This window comes from Myxine glutinosa, chromosome 7, assembly GCF_964187855.1.
Source record: "Myxine glutinosa chromosome 7, kmMyxGlut1.1, whole genome shotgun sequence".
Lineage (NCBI taxonomy): Eukaryota > Metazoa > Chordata > Myxini > Myxiniformes > Myxinidae > Myxine > Myxine glutinosa.
This window is the reverse complement of record NC_136267.1, coordinates 61,560,564-61,575,917: the sequence shown is the minus strand read 5'-3', so window position 1 is coordinate 61,575,917 and position 15,354 is coordinate 61,560,564. Positions and strand designations below refer to the sequence as shown.

General features: G+C 41.4%; 1 protein-coding gene across 2 annotated transcripts in view; it reads right to left on the bottom strand.

Moving 5' to 3' along the window:
* Positions 1-15,354, bottom strand: part of ADCY5 (adenylate cyclase 5) — a 417,663-nt gene that overhangs the window by 120,189 nt on the left and 282,120 nt on the right. For both annotated transcript variants that reach the window (XM_068122451.2, XM_068122452.2), the window contains exons 5-6: positions 5,702-5,829; positions 1,463-1,621 (exon numbers count right to left, since the gene is read on the bottom strand). In XM_068122451.2, the coding sequence (XP_067978552.1) occupies positions 1,463-1,621; positions 5,702-5,829 (287 nt within the window). The remainder of the gene's footprint in view (positions 1-1,462; positions 1,622-5,701; positions 5,830-15,354) is intronic.

Sequence of the window (15,354 nt, the reverse complement as noted above, 5' to 3'; positions counted from 1 at the left end):
GGAAGGTGTGAAAACATTTTGCTACCTCGGAGACATGCTGAATGGAGAAGGTGGATCAGACTCGGCAACGGTTGCTAGAGTGAGATGTGCATGGAAGAAGTTTCGGGAACTGAGTGGCGTGCTGATGATGAGGGGAGTGTCGTTGAAGCTGAAGGGAAAGGTGTATGCTGCATGTGTGAGAAGTGTTATGATTTATGGGAGCGAGACATGGGTAATGAACGTAGAGCAGCAACGAAGGTTGGAAAGGGTGGAAATGCGAATGGTTCGACGGATGTGCGGAGTATCGTTGAGAGAGAGGAAGACAAATGATGAATTGCGAAAGATGATGGGAATAGAGCCTGTGATTGATCCTGTGAAGAGGAGCAGGTTGAGATGGTTTGGTCATGTGTTGAGGAAGGATGAAAGTGACTGGTTGAGAAGAGTGATGGAAATGAATGTAGAAGGAAGTAGAGGATGGGGAAGACTGAGAAAGACTTGGCTAAAGATGGTGGAAGACGAAATGCGGGCAAGGGGGTTAACAAGGAGAGATGCAGAAAATAGGGCAAAATGGAGAAGATTGTCATGGGGACCGCAAGGCTAACCCCCGCTCTAGTAGGGAAAATGGCCTTTAAAATGCATGTTGTTGTTGTTGTTGTTGTTGCTTTACCGTCACACCTAACTCGACACGCAACATGCCCTCTCACTCTGGCCCATTATTAAGACTTCACACCTGTCTTTTTTATGACAAACGACACAGGATTTATCATCCCAAGCTCAAGGTTTCAATCCTGCTTCTGCTGTGCTTACCAACAACCCATGGTCTTATGATCAATTAGGTTTTTCTTACAAAATGTCTCTCGTCAAAATTCCATTATCCAAGGAAAATTGGGCACAATATATTGGAGGTTGACAGATATTAGAGTGTTCATGGGAGACTATTGTTATTTGTCCACACAATACCAGACACACTGGGATTTCTTGAGGAAGTGGCAAGACCTTGGCGCTTGAACGTCTACGTCCATCATAATATACCTCACAAGGATATATTTTATATGACAAGGAGAGCCTGCAACATGCTCCTAACTCGTGAGTAAAGAGCAATGTAAAACAAGTACAGGTACAATCAAAATACACCACCCTGATGCCAAATAATAAATAACATCCTAAAGCACGCGGCTTTATCGGGACGGCTTCAGCGCCTGGTGATGCCGCCATGCAGGACATTGAGACGCTTTTGTGAGGGAAAGGTGTACAATAATTGATTGATTAATTGCCTAATTAAAATAAATAAATAATCGTAAAATAATTAATTTATTAATCAATTGGCTAATAGCATGCCTAAAACCACCAGTGTTTCATCTGAAAAAATGAATTAACGGAAAAAATTAAATAATTAATTGATTAATGAATAAATAATTCATCTATTAACATACATGTGCTCTAGATAGATTAGAAAAGTGCCAGGAGAGAGAGATCTACTCACCCGGCCTTGCCTCCAGCTTCCATGTGATTTGCCAACGTAACATCATTGGACCACACATCGAACTGCCACTTGATGAGACCAAGCACACCACAGTGAACACGCCCACTATGAATGCCCACACGCATGTTCACGTTGACCCCCGTGACCTCACGCACCAATCTGCACCCCAGGGCCAAGCATTTCAAAATCAGCACAAGATTGAAGCTAAGTATTTTAATGTTACTTTAAAGACAGCACAGCACAACACACAGCAGCAATACCTTTATATGATTATGATTGTTATTATTATAGGTGAAAATAACAATGCAGTGCTTTTAATATATTGCTGAAGAAAGCTGAGACTTTTCCTTGTGATCCATTGGCCTGTCGGAAAGTGTAGGTGGATTTCATCAGATGCGACATTTTGGATATTGTGTTTTATTTTTTCAGCTGAAATGAAGAATTCTTCAATAACAGGAAAAACTATTTGTGACAATACTGTGAATATTTAAAAATGCTCAAATGGTATTATGAAATACGTATAAGATGGGCATTCAATACATTTCAGGACGATCATTGGCGTGGCTGATATTTGTAAATAGACGAGGATGTACCAGCTTTTTAAAAAGAAACCATGACGACGAAGAATGAAATTGCCCATCGAAATGTCATTGTAGTGTAGCAGCATAGCAAACCTGTTGTGCATTTTGTGATACAAGCACCAAATTTGGCACAAATGTACATTAATATGTTGCGAACATTGTGTGGTCAGCAATGAAGACGAGAGTCTGAATTACATGTATGCAAAAGACCTTGTGAACCAGTGAAGCAAATACACGGGTAAGCATGAATTAAATCTAGGGCATGATATAATTTCCATGATGTTTACCTCTACACTCAATGGTGGAAGGAGGTAATGTTTTGATCCCAGCTTGTCTGTATGTCTGTTTGTCTGTTAGTCCACAAAATTCCAGACAAAGCTTGTAGTAGTGGTAGTTGTAGTGGTAGTGGTGATAACAGAAATTGTTATATAGAACTGAACTTATATTATTATTATATGCAGAAAATAACTTCATTTCTATATGCCCTGCAGTGGACAGGTTAATTGGTTTATGCACTGAAGGGGTCACCCTGGTGTGCACTGCTGTGTTCTGCCTCACTGAGTTGTTCAGGTATGATGTACTCAGCACAAGCTTCCGGTCGGCCCGGAGGTGGGGGTGCGGGGCCTGTCACGGAACGTCAAAACAAACGGCCTGCCGGGGCCGCCCAAAAGTCGGGCGTGAGGGGCGCGTCCACTAATGGAACGCCTCTCGCTTCCCAGATCGAGGGCCACGTGGTCAGGAGAACCTCGTCCCTTCCGGTCACACTTTGCCTATCGGCCGGCCTCGAAGACCGAAATTGTGACGGTGTCACCCGAAAAATTTGAAATTACGAAATTTGAAAAAATTTGAAAAAAAAAATTACGGAATTTCAAGTGGCCCAATATCTGAAAATGTTCGCAACATATTAATGTACATTTGTGCCAAATTTGGTGCTTGTATCACAAAATGCACAATTCTTTTGAATATTTGGGCTAAGCTGCCCCACTATTGTGAAAAATACACTTGCAAAGGGCCATAAGTTTGTGAACAATGAACTTTGACCTCGTTGACCTTCTACAACCAGATGCCGTTCATTGAGGATGACTTATAAATGGCATTGAAATGCTATAGATGAAGATGTTTTCGGAATAAGATGCACACCGAATTACAAACATTTTGGCTCTGCACACAATGTGTGAATTCGTCTGAAGCTCGCAGAGCAAAAATCTTAAATTGTTTTGTTTATGAAAAAGGTGAAGGGTTGTGGCAAGAGTTCTGTTGAGATAAACGATGCATATTCAAGGAAACGTTCAAATGTCTAAAAAGATCTTCAGCTGATTGGTTTAAAAAAAAATTCATCCTCAAAAGACGGAGTGCTTTTGAAATGTGAACAAACTTCATTTTGAATTCTTCCACAAGTCAGAAGACTTTTAAATTGGTCTCTGTACTTATTGAAACTGACAATCGGTTGGCAGAAATGCTTATAGGATTGTCGACACCACTGTAAACTGTCCTCCTGTAGTTACCTATTCAGGGCAACCGATCAATGTGTGTCATCCATCGGATGGATGTCAACCTGGTGGACAAGTCTGTCAGCACTTATAAGTTAAATATCCCACTCTGTCTTTCGCCAAGTGTAGGTGAGTTATCGAGAAAGCATCCTCGCCAAATTCCAAATACCTTCAGTCGGACGTCATTCCTGGTCAGCCGGTTCGTGAATGACTTGAGCCAAAACATTTTCTGGCCGACCCCACAAGAAGGTGGGAATAACTCGGACCAATGAGGAAGCACAATAAATGTAGTTATTGAAACTGATTGGAATTATAAAACAAGGGTCATTTTGTGAAACAGGTAGATCACAAATTTTGAGCTTTGAGCTATGGACAATTATTCTTGAGATAACAGACAATGGTTTCTTGTATTTATAATGTATTTGTGAGTTCTCACAATCAGTTCAAGCTTGTTGAAAATCCAGAGGTAAATTTGGTGGCTCAAATTTTGTGCACTTAACTCGTGCTTGATGAAGGCCAGTGCTCCTTGGAGGTGTCTGTATTGAACACCGCAACACTGAGTTACACTCACTTAATATAATTTAATTGAAATTCTCATCGAAATTCACTGATCTCGGCTTCAGTCATATGCAAATCAAACACGAGACCACTAATTCAGGTATCCACAAAAAAGTCCATTTGTGGCGTTTACTTTGCAATTTCTTGTGACCTTCAGATAATGCAATCAAACTTGGGTGCAGTTCTGTTAGAGGTATACGAGAAGTATTTAAGAAGTTGCAGGATGGAGATCTGCACAAATGTGCAAGAAACAGCAACGGTTAATTTTTTTCATTTTTCTATGCACAAGCGTACACATAGTTACCTTGGGCCAGCTTCCTTCGCTTTGGGAAAAGATAGAAAGTTTCCTTACCAATTAAATATAGCTAACATGGAAAGCATTAGAAGATGGTGTTTCTTGGACAATTGCATCTCGTTTCAAGAACTTTGAGCTTCCCTCAGAGTTGGATTAGCTTTAAAATTATGAACTTTTGGGATTTTCAGAAACTTTCTGGGAGAACTTTGCTTGATAATAACCTGTCATCATCACAAGTGAATATTTTTATGGATCTGAGGCTAAGCAGGAGTTTGGAAAATTCCAGATTCTTAACTTCCAGCTTCTTGAAAGTGGCACGCACCTAATGAAATCCCTGTATAGATTCATGATGTTTCCAGCAGTTACAGATTATTTTTAGATATAGCAATGAAAGATTGGCTGGAAATTACTTTCTACTTGCATTATTATTTGTCACACAATATGTGAGGAGTTGAGTGGGTGAAGGTGTAAATGTAGAGCATAGCATTTGATGAAATGAAGGGAAGTGGGGAGTATGGGGGATTAAAGTGAAGGTAGGAGATCTGGGGCAAAAGAGGGATGAAAGAAGGAGGTGGATGTATGGGGCATTACGCGAGGAGGTGAAAGGGGGTGAAAAAGTCCACCATTTCTGCATAGGTTATAGGTATACGGTCTCCATGCCGCTATGCAATGTGGGTATGTGCAAAGTTTCAGCTTTCTTTGATGGACAAACAAAGAATTGTGAGCAACCTTGCGGTTCTTCTCTACAATGAACCTTCTGAAATCATATACTGGTACTGCAATGCAAAAAATACCAAAGTAGGATGCTGACTGTCAGCAACAGCTGAATGTGCACAGTGGTGGCATAAAGGGTGCAAACACGATAACTTATAACCAACAAGATGAAATTGGCAGCTAAGAGTGTCATTATGAGTAATTTTTGAGGAGCTTCTGGACAATGAGGGAGAGTGTCGAGAGAGAGTGTCGAGAGAGAGAGAGAGTGTGTGTGTGTCAAGAGAGAGAGAGAGTGTGTGTGTGTCAAGAGAGAGAGAGAGAGTGTCGAGAGAGTGTCGAGAGAGTGTCAAGAGAGTGTCAAGGGAGTGTCAAGGGAGTGTCAAGGGAGTGTCGAGAGAGTGGAGAGAGTGTCGAGAGAGTGTCGAGAGAGTGTCGAGAGAGTGTAGAGAGAGTGTCGAGAGAGTGTAGAGAGAGTGTCGAGGGAGTGTCGAGAGAGTGTCGAGGGAGTGTCGAGGGAGTGTCGAGAGTGTCGAGGGAGTGTCGAGAGAGTGGAGAGAGAGAGAGAGAGAGCGAGCGAGAGAGAGCAGAGGGCAATGCTTACGAGATTGCCTCAATCATATCCACGCCCATCTCCACGCAGCAGTGCGCATGGTCTGAGCGTGCCTCTGGAAGGCCTGACACACAGTAATAGCAGTCTCCCAGGATCTTTATTCGCAGACAGTGGTTCTCCTAGGGGAAAGACATGGCATTGGACATGCAAGTTGTGATATACAGCAAGTGTTTGAGAGGAATGCCACAAAAGTTGGAAAAACAAAGGTCATCACACTGAGTCATCGTTTCATAAAGACACTAAATGTGGAACGAAAAGTACAGATTTTCATTCCATTTAGTTGAGGTGATGTGGGCAGCACTGCTTCTTTAATAGGCAATATTTGTATGCCAATAACAATGTGCTTGTTGGCACTTAAGAGTCCATCACAAAATGTGTGGAATGGAACCATGAAGTAGGGTAGCATATCACTTCGTCCCTCAAGGTAATTGGTTCCACAGGGATACAGCAATTCTCCTGTGACTAGCTTGGCCTCCACAAGCTGAGATCAAAATCTTTAATATTGGTGCCTTCAAGCAGACTTAAACCCATAACTTCAGGGATAACAGCACAGTAACCTTACCATAAGGGAATCGTAGCCATATCCGACGATGCCATCATGATCGCCATATTCAGCTTGGGACTGAGTGAGCAGGTAACACGACTGAGTATAGGAACAACTAACATAATTTCTCATTTCAATGAAAATGGGAAGCATTAATATACCTTCTTTGTGTGGAAGTAATTCTATTTTGTAAAAAAAAAAAAATCGTTTGAAGAGATACCTTCTGTTGACAGGTAACTACTGCTCCCAATTTTGGCAATGACAGGTTTTTTGAAGGTGAACCCGATGCGGTAAAGAAGATTTGCCTTTGTCCTTCATACAAAGCTGCCAGACTCCTCTTCGAAATGTCAGCAAATCAAAAGCAGCAGCTTGTCAAGCAATCTATCGAGTTGCAAACATAAACAAAAGCAAAAGCAGTTTCAGTTCTCTCAAGAGAATAAAGACAAGGCTTGATGCTTTGGCTGATAGTTTATTGAGTTGCTGCAGTTGTCGTACATTTAAATTTATGGAAGAATCTGAAACGGTCTTATCTCTGAAAGTGCAGAGAGACTTTCACATTATTAGAATTCAAATTGTTGTTTCTGTATCATTAATAGTGGAGTATTATCATCGTTAACAACGAAAACGTTATGTGGAAGAACTTTTGACTTTTGTTGAACTCGAGGAAGACTCAGAAGAACGCCTATTTGGCCTAAAGCTTGTCTGTAAAAAAAAAAAATCGTCTTAAAGCTACGTCCGTAATTTATATATTTTTGGATACAAGATCGAGGCTCGTGAAAGAGCTAACATTAATCACGAAAAACAAACTGACGCATAAAACATGATAAAGGCAGCGGGAGACAAGATTGGGAGAGAGAGAGAGAGAAGCACACAAGTACAACAGTAGAGAGCAGGGACATCGGGAGATGTGTGGGAGGGAGAGGGATTGGGGGAAGGCGGCGTGGGAATGGGGGGGGGGGAGGGGGGAGGGAGAAGTATAAACACAAGGACACCAAGGACTCCCAGGAAAGAAGTTGGTATCTCAAAAAAGTGCATTTGGGGTGAAATTAGCGGGGGTAGAAAAGATCAAGGTTTTGGATGGGGGAAGATAAGAGATGGTGGTGAACAGCTGTTTTAAAGACCTGGAGGGAGGAGTGGGATTGAAGAGAGTGAGGGAGTTTGTTCCAGAGGCGGGAGAAAAGAGGAATGAAGGAGTGAAGGTGAGCAGAGCGTCTTTTTTTTTTTAGCAGAGCGATTTTAGCAGTTTAACCATAAGAGGGTTGCAGGCAGATATTGTGCGACCTGTAGGAATATTTCGGGGACAGAGCACAGATAGAGCTGGGGGAGCTAGGCCGTAGAGGAGTAGGTAAAAGATAGAAAGACCACCAACCTGCCCTGCGGTGAGTAAGTGAAAAGCACTCGGAGTTAGCTTCATCGCGGGAGATTCCAATGATTCTGAAACCTTTGGTTTCAACAGCGTGAAGCCGGGCTAGGTTTGAGGCAGGAGCACCGGCCCAGAGGGGTGAACAGTATTCCATTGAGCTGTGGATGAAAGTGTTGTATGTGGTGAGGAGCTGAGGTGTGTCAAGGAAGGACTTCGCACGACGGAGGATGCTCAGTCGGCGACTGGCTTTGGAGGCCAGCTTGGAAATGTGGTTTTTCCAGGAAAGATCATGGCAGATAGTGAGACCCAAAAACTTCAGTGACAGAATTTCTTCAAGAGGATTGTTCAGAAAGTAGATGGGAGGGTTGTCCAGTCGGTGTTTTCGGAGAGACATAGTGAGAGTGTGAGATTTGTCAGGATTGAAGACATGTTCCACTTGTTTGACCAGTGTGTGATTTTGTCCAGGTCTGCAGAGAGTGAGGAGGCTGCAGACTGCCAATCTGAGGGATGAGGTATGGAGTGGCAGAGAGTGGAGTCATCAGCACAGAGATAGCGAAGATTTTCCAGAGAGTCGGAGAGATCATTAATGAAGACCAGAAAAAGCACAGGGCCCAGAACACTGCCTTGGGGAACTCCAGCCTGAACAGGAAGGGGAAATGACAGAAATCCATTCAGGGCCACACGTTGACGACGACCAGAGAGGAAGTCCGCAAAACATGCGTGGAGATTTCCATGCATACCTTCGGAGGAGAGGTTGGTGAGCAGAGCAGGGTGCTAGACCATATCGAAGGCACGTGATATATCAAGGGAGACAGGTCTGATTTCCTGTTTGACATTGAGGACCTCAATCCATTTTTGAGACAGCAGAAGCAGCATGTCCAGAGTAGAATGACCTGGTATGAATCCAAATTGATGATCCGAGATCAAGCCATTGGAGAAGAGGAAGGATTTGATGCCAGAGCAATGATGGATTCCATGACCGTGCTGATTATTGGGAGCAGGCGGATTGGTCTGCAGTTGCAAGGATCTGTTTTTGCCTCTTTTTTGTGTGAAGCGGTAATGTTGGCTGATTTCCAAGCAGATGGCAGATGACCTTGAGCAAAACAGAGGTTGAAGAGAACATAGAGTGGGTGTGACAGAGCAGGATTTTATGACCCGTGGGCTGATGCCGTCTGGTCCAGTTGCAGAATCAGAGTCGAGGTTTGACAAAAACTTCCCCACCTTGTCAGGAGAGAAGGACAAAGAGTCCAGGAGCAGCTGGGTTCGACTGGGTAAGGTGGGTACAGAGAGAGATTGGTTCGGACACAATATTTTGAGGCAAACACTGAGTTGAGGCATTCGGCTTTTTCACGTGCGGTGTCAGCTGTGTAGCCATTTGAGGTAAGGGAGGGGATGGAGGGGGAACGAACACCAGAAATAGATTTGACCAGACACAACCAGGATTTGGAGAAGGGGGACAGGTTTTAGAGTTCAGTCTTGAGAGTAGAGAGATATTGTTTCCTGGCTCTCCTGAGGTTAGACAATCACTTGTTCCGAGCTTTGTGAAAGGAACTGTAATTGCCTTCAGTTGGATTAACCTTCCATGAGGTGAAGGCAAGTTGTATCATGGCAACTGCCTCACCACAAGCTTCCGGGTACCATGGACGGGAGGAAGGGTAGACAACTGAAGACGAGATGCGATAAATCTGTGCATAAGAGATAGCCGTTTACTTTGGAAGAATTTCAAGAAGAGTTGACGTCAGAGGCAGTAGATATGGGAGACCAGTCCAGATGGTTGATGGCTGCTTGAAGACCATGCCAGTCAGCCTGAGTGAAATGCCAGACTCGTCGGCACTGAGGAAGCTCTCTGAAAATGGCCAGAGAGATGTCCGCTTTAACAAGCAAATGATCAGATGAACAGATTGGAGCAGAAGAAGAGCAGCAGACATTTGCAGGGAAGTTTGTCTTAACCAAGTCAAGAAGAGAGGATGCTCCATTGTCTGAGATCAGGGTCGGGAAATTGTCAGATTGTGTTCGTCCCAGTGAGTTGCAGAAGTCCTTTGCTGGGGTTCCATGGCTGGTGAGAGAGGAACCCACACCCAGCCAGCTGGCATGATGACAGTTGAAGTCGCCACATATGAGAAAAAGGGAGTTGGGATGAGTGGATAGAAGTTGGTCCATGATGTCAGACAGGGAGATGTAAATGGAGTCATCACTGTTTGGAGGACGGTACAGAACACATATGAACAAAAGGTGGAAGCAGAGAGGACGTCGTTGCCAGAGGTACTCCTGGGGGTGGGGTGGAAAGAGGGCAGTGCAGGGAGAGTGAGGAAGAGAGTTTTTGATGAAGATAGCAACCCCACCACCCGGACGAGGCTGAGGTCTATCATACTGGAGGAGGGGGTAACCAGGAAGAGATATTAAAGAATCAGAGACATTTTGAAGGAGGAAAGTTTCTGTTAAGCAGATCAAGTCTGGATTGTCAGAAGCAACCTGCATGAAGAGATCAGTCAGGTTTGAGTGAAGGTCCCGGATGTTTGAGGTTATAAAATTTCTTCGGTTATTTTATTAAACTTGTTTAATTTCTACTGATTATTTATTTAATGCAAATGAGGCACCCTGCTCATATTGTGGAGTTTCTGCTATTTATCACAGTTATATATACATATAACTGTGATAAATAGCAGAAACTCCACAATATGAGCAGGGTGCCTCATTTGCATTAAATAAATAATCAGTATACATATAACTGTGATAAATAGCAGAAACTCCACAATATGAGCAGGGTGCCTCATTTGCATTAAATAAATAATCAGTAGAAATTAAACAAGTTTAATAAAATAACCGAAGAAATTTATATATAAAGATATATATATATATACTGTATATATATATATATATACATACATATATATATATATATATATATATATATATATATATATATATATATATATATATATATATATATATATACAGTCACGTGAAAAAGTAAGTACACCCCATGTAAAGTTCTGACTTTTTCAACATATTTCAACATACATCTATTTGATCTTCATTTCAACAATATTGAAAGATAAAGGTGATATAATATAACAAATATCATGAAACATTTACATTTTGTAGTCCATTGTATAATTTAAATAAATATAAATGCAAATTTCACATGTGGAAAAAGTAAGTACACCCTTGGTTCTTATAGGTGGTATTGCCCCATTTGGCAGAAACAACCTCAAGTAGGCGTTTCTTATAACTGTCTGCCAGTCTCTGACATCGACTGGGAGAAATTTTTGCCCACTCCTCCATGCAGAATTATTTCAGCTGTGCGATGTTTGAGGGGTTTCTTGCATGCACCGCTCGTTTCAAATCCCCACACAACATCTCGATGGGATTTAGATCCGGGCTTTGACTTGGCCATTTCAGAACCCTCCATTTCTTTCTTTTCAGCTATTCCTTGGTGGATTTACTGGTATGTTTAGGGTCATTGTCATGTTGCAAGGTCCACCTTCGGTTGAGCTTCAACTTTCCAACAGATGGCCTCACATTATCCTCAAGCACCCTCTGGTACAATGAAGAATTAATAGTGGATTCTATGATGGTGAGCTGCCCAGGCCCTGATGCAGCAAAGCTGCCCCAAACCATAACATTTCCACCACCATGCTTTACAGTTGGTATCAGGTTCTTGTGGTCAAATGCTGTCTTTGGCTTTCGCCAAACATGTCTTCTGGTACTGTGGCCAAATAGCTCTACCTTTGACTCATCTGTCCAGAGCACATTGTTCCAGAAGTGCTGGTCTTTGCCTCGGTGTTCATTGGCAAACTTTAGTCTTGCCCTGATGTTCTTTCTGGACAGTAAAGGTTTCCTCCTGGCATACCTCCCATGTAGATCAAATTTGTGCAGCCTCTTTCTAATGATAGACTCGTGCACTTTGACATCAACAGTGGCAAGAGCTACCTGTACGTCCCGTGATGACATTCTGGGTTTCTTAGGGACCTATTTCAGCATCTTGCGGTCTGCTCTCGGGCTGAACTTGCTGGGGCGGCCTGGCCTGAACACGTTAGCAGTTGTTTGGAATCTTCTCCACTTGCAGATGATCTTCCGGACAGTCAAATTATTGCTTTCAAATTGTTTGGAGATCTTTTTAAATCCCTTCCCAGACTCGTTCGCATCTATAACCTTCTTTCTGAAGGCTCTATAGACTTAGACTCTATAGACTATGACGTATAGAGAGCTCTTTTGATCTCGGCATGGTGACGCCGCACACTTCAACAACAAAGAGCAAACCAAACTAAATGTCTGAGGTTTAAATAAGACAGGTTCCTCCAAGATTCTCTCTAACGATGTTCTAATCATTTGCACCTGAGCTGGTGCACCTGATTCTAATTTTAGGTTTTTGAAGTGGTGATAAATGTAGGGGTGTACTTACTTTTTCCACATGCGAAATTTGCATTTATGTTCATTTAAATTATACAATGGACTACAAAATATAAATGTTTCATGATATTTGTTGTGTTATATCACCTTTATCTATCAATATTGTTGAAATGAAGATCAAATAGCTGTATGTTGAAATATGTTGAAAAAGTCAGAACTTTACATGGGGTGTACTTACTTTTTCATGTGACTGTATATATGTACATATGTTTTACATATCTTCTACCAAGAAGAAGGCTTATTTGTTTGAAAACTTGTCCAAATAAAAATTGTCTTGAAGCTATGTCCATAACTTCTTATATTTCTTCCGGTGATATATTCTTGTACAAATGAGGCACCCCCACTCATAGTATGGAGTTTCTGCTATTTCTCATAGTCATATTATTTATATATAATATATATCTATATATATACACAAACACAACAGCAGGGCATGCTTGCATCCTACGTGTGTTCCTACGTGTGTTCCACAAACATCCTACGTGTGTTCCACAAACAAAACAATAAATATAAATGGGAAACAAAATGAACAGGTAGTTCACCTGTTGCTTTGTTTTTTTTTTCTGGAGTTATTTGTCATAAAAACATCAGGAATTCGATTCTGATAAATGGCATGCACTGCCAGAGGAATGAACAAATGACGGAATGAATGAGATCTTGAGAATTAAAATATTTGCTTGATTTGTTCAATTGAAGGATATAATGTGAAAATACACATACTTTATTTAAAATTTTAAATGACTATTCAGAATTAAACTCTTAATCTGATATTAATGTTAATTATTTTAATTGTAAATTATCTTTTTTTTATCATTAAACTGTTCTGATTTAATTCTCCGTTGTTCCAATTGTTCTCATTCTCAAAACCCTCATCCCCTTGCTGGCAACACTGAAAACATTTAACTTAGAAAGTTTAGTTGTGACATTTGCTTATAGATTTTCAAAATGTCCTAAGAACTATCAAAACACAAAGAGTGTAAATAAGCTTTACTCCATACTCCACCAACAATAGATATAACCTGTTGCAATCGAAGAATTCCATTCAGTGTTTTGGTACAACAAATATCGTAAAATGTAAAGGAATTATAGTGACTAGTTGTCGAAACGAATAAATTAGCCTTTAAGTACAACTAATGACAATATAGTCAAAAGGAAATAAAAAGATTAGTCAAAGGAGCATAAAGAAAACTAGAAAGCATCTGAAAATGAAAAGCCCCTCTGTGTCCACTTTGTATTCAGATGGCTTCAACTTCCGTATGCTAAACATGACAAAAAGAGCTAAAAATAATAATAAAAAATTAACGATTTTAGGTGATCTTGACCTTTTGACCTCAAAAGCAATATGCTTCAGTCACCCAATATGCAAACCCTGCTCAAATTTCAAGTCAATCGGATGAAAATTGATGATTTTATGGAACTTCGACTTTTAACCTTTTGATGTAAAAAAAACCAAAAAAAACAAACAGACAATCGGCTTCTAGCTTTTGATTGGTGAACCAAATCAGCTGTGATCCAATATGCTAATTCTTTAAATTTAAGGTCAATCAGAAGAAAATTGACAATTTTATGCAACCTTGACACTTGACCTTTTGTTATAAAAAATGTTTTTAGCTTCTATCTTGATTGGCGAACAAATTCAGTGACCCAACATGCAAATTCTTAAAATTCCAGGTGAATTGGATGAAACTTGACGATTTTAGGTGATACTGACCTTCTACCTTTTCGCCAAATTATTCATTTGTCTCCTCCGCATTGTCATAATAAAGCTTTGTTGAAAATTTAATGACAAAGCTCAAATAGTAAAAGTGTTACGGTCCGGACAGACAAGCAGACAAACACATTCACAGACACACAGACCCAGAAATGATTGCAAAACCCCATCTCACGCTGCGCAGGGGACGGGTTAATGAACAGATTCTGCATAGTTTGAGCAAAGCAAAAGGAAGGAATTGCACCGTAAAAACTCAGTGGAGAGCTTCCATGTTGCTTTTTATATATGTCTGCACATCCGTGGGGATGATTAATAGGACGTAAGAGCTTCAGTGTCACTCAATGAATTTTAATCCGAACCGGCAGCCAAAATGAGGCCCGTCGATCTGCACACAGTAAACGGGGTACAATGCCTGACAAAGACAGCAGCGCAGACAACAACAGCAACAGGATCTGGCAAAATGGACAACACCAATGAAGGGGACAGTACATCACAGCTTCATTCAGAAATGAAGAGAAATGGATCAAACCTCCGGATGAAAGCAAGCTAGCATGCTGGACGAAGCTTTGTTTGGCGAAGGCACAGCTTACATCGAAGGTACAAAAAGGTACAAATCACATGCGCTTATTTCAGGAAAGGTGAAGCCTTTGCTCTTGATCAGACAGCTGGTTGAGGAACATGGCGGTGATGTGCCAAGTGCGCCACAGCGGTGGATTGAGTGCAGATATTGGGTTCCTCATTATCTGGTGCACCCATATTCCAATGCATAAATGGCGTGAGTCTATTTAGTTCCACATTTAACTAAGTGTGTAATCGGTGATGTAGTGTGCTGATGTTCCACAATGTACATTTGGTACCAGTAGGAGGACACCTCGTAGTGACACCGTGCATGGCCACGTGACGGTCGTATATTCACAACGAGTGCTGAAGTGCACTTTTATCTCTTCAATAACTTGCTCGGCCAAAGTTTTCAGAATGTTCATGGCTTTCTGCCATGACCATGGTCTCCATCGTGCTCACAGTGTATTCTGTATCGATCTAAGTGTACTGCACCTGCATTTTCTAAACTCAATGGGGTGAGGTTCACAGTGATCTGCACCGGAAACCTAATATACATTTCATAAAATATTGTTGGCAAAAGTGTAGAGCTGCAACTTCAAATATGTGCTACCCTTAACAGATGCATCAATGAAGTCAATATAAGATTCTCCCAATGAATGTGTCTATTCGTGATGACTTCTCGAATGAATCGGTTCAATCTAAACTGTCGAGTTTTAGCGCATTAAAACGATGGATGAACATCTTGAACGATGTATACTCGGAACCAGCCAGGCTGAACATCAAATTCCTTGCGTGAAGGTCATTAAAACGGAATGGTAGTGGGAGAGGAGGTGTAGGAGGAATCAGAAGGGAATCTGGACAGATGGCACACCCATTATATTTCCGCGTGTGGATTCGACGAGGGTGTGTTCGGTATGGGAAGGCATTAAGGGATGCTCCGGCTTTCGAACGCAGATGTATCGTTATTATATAGGAATTCTACAACCAAAAAGCATGGATTTGTGTTAAACAGTAGGTAAAGATGATGGGAAGTACAACTTCGCTTCACAGCT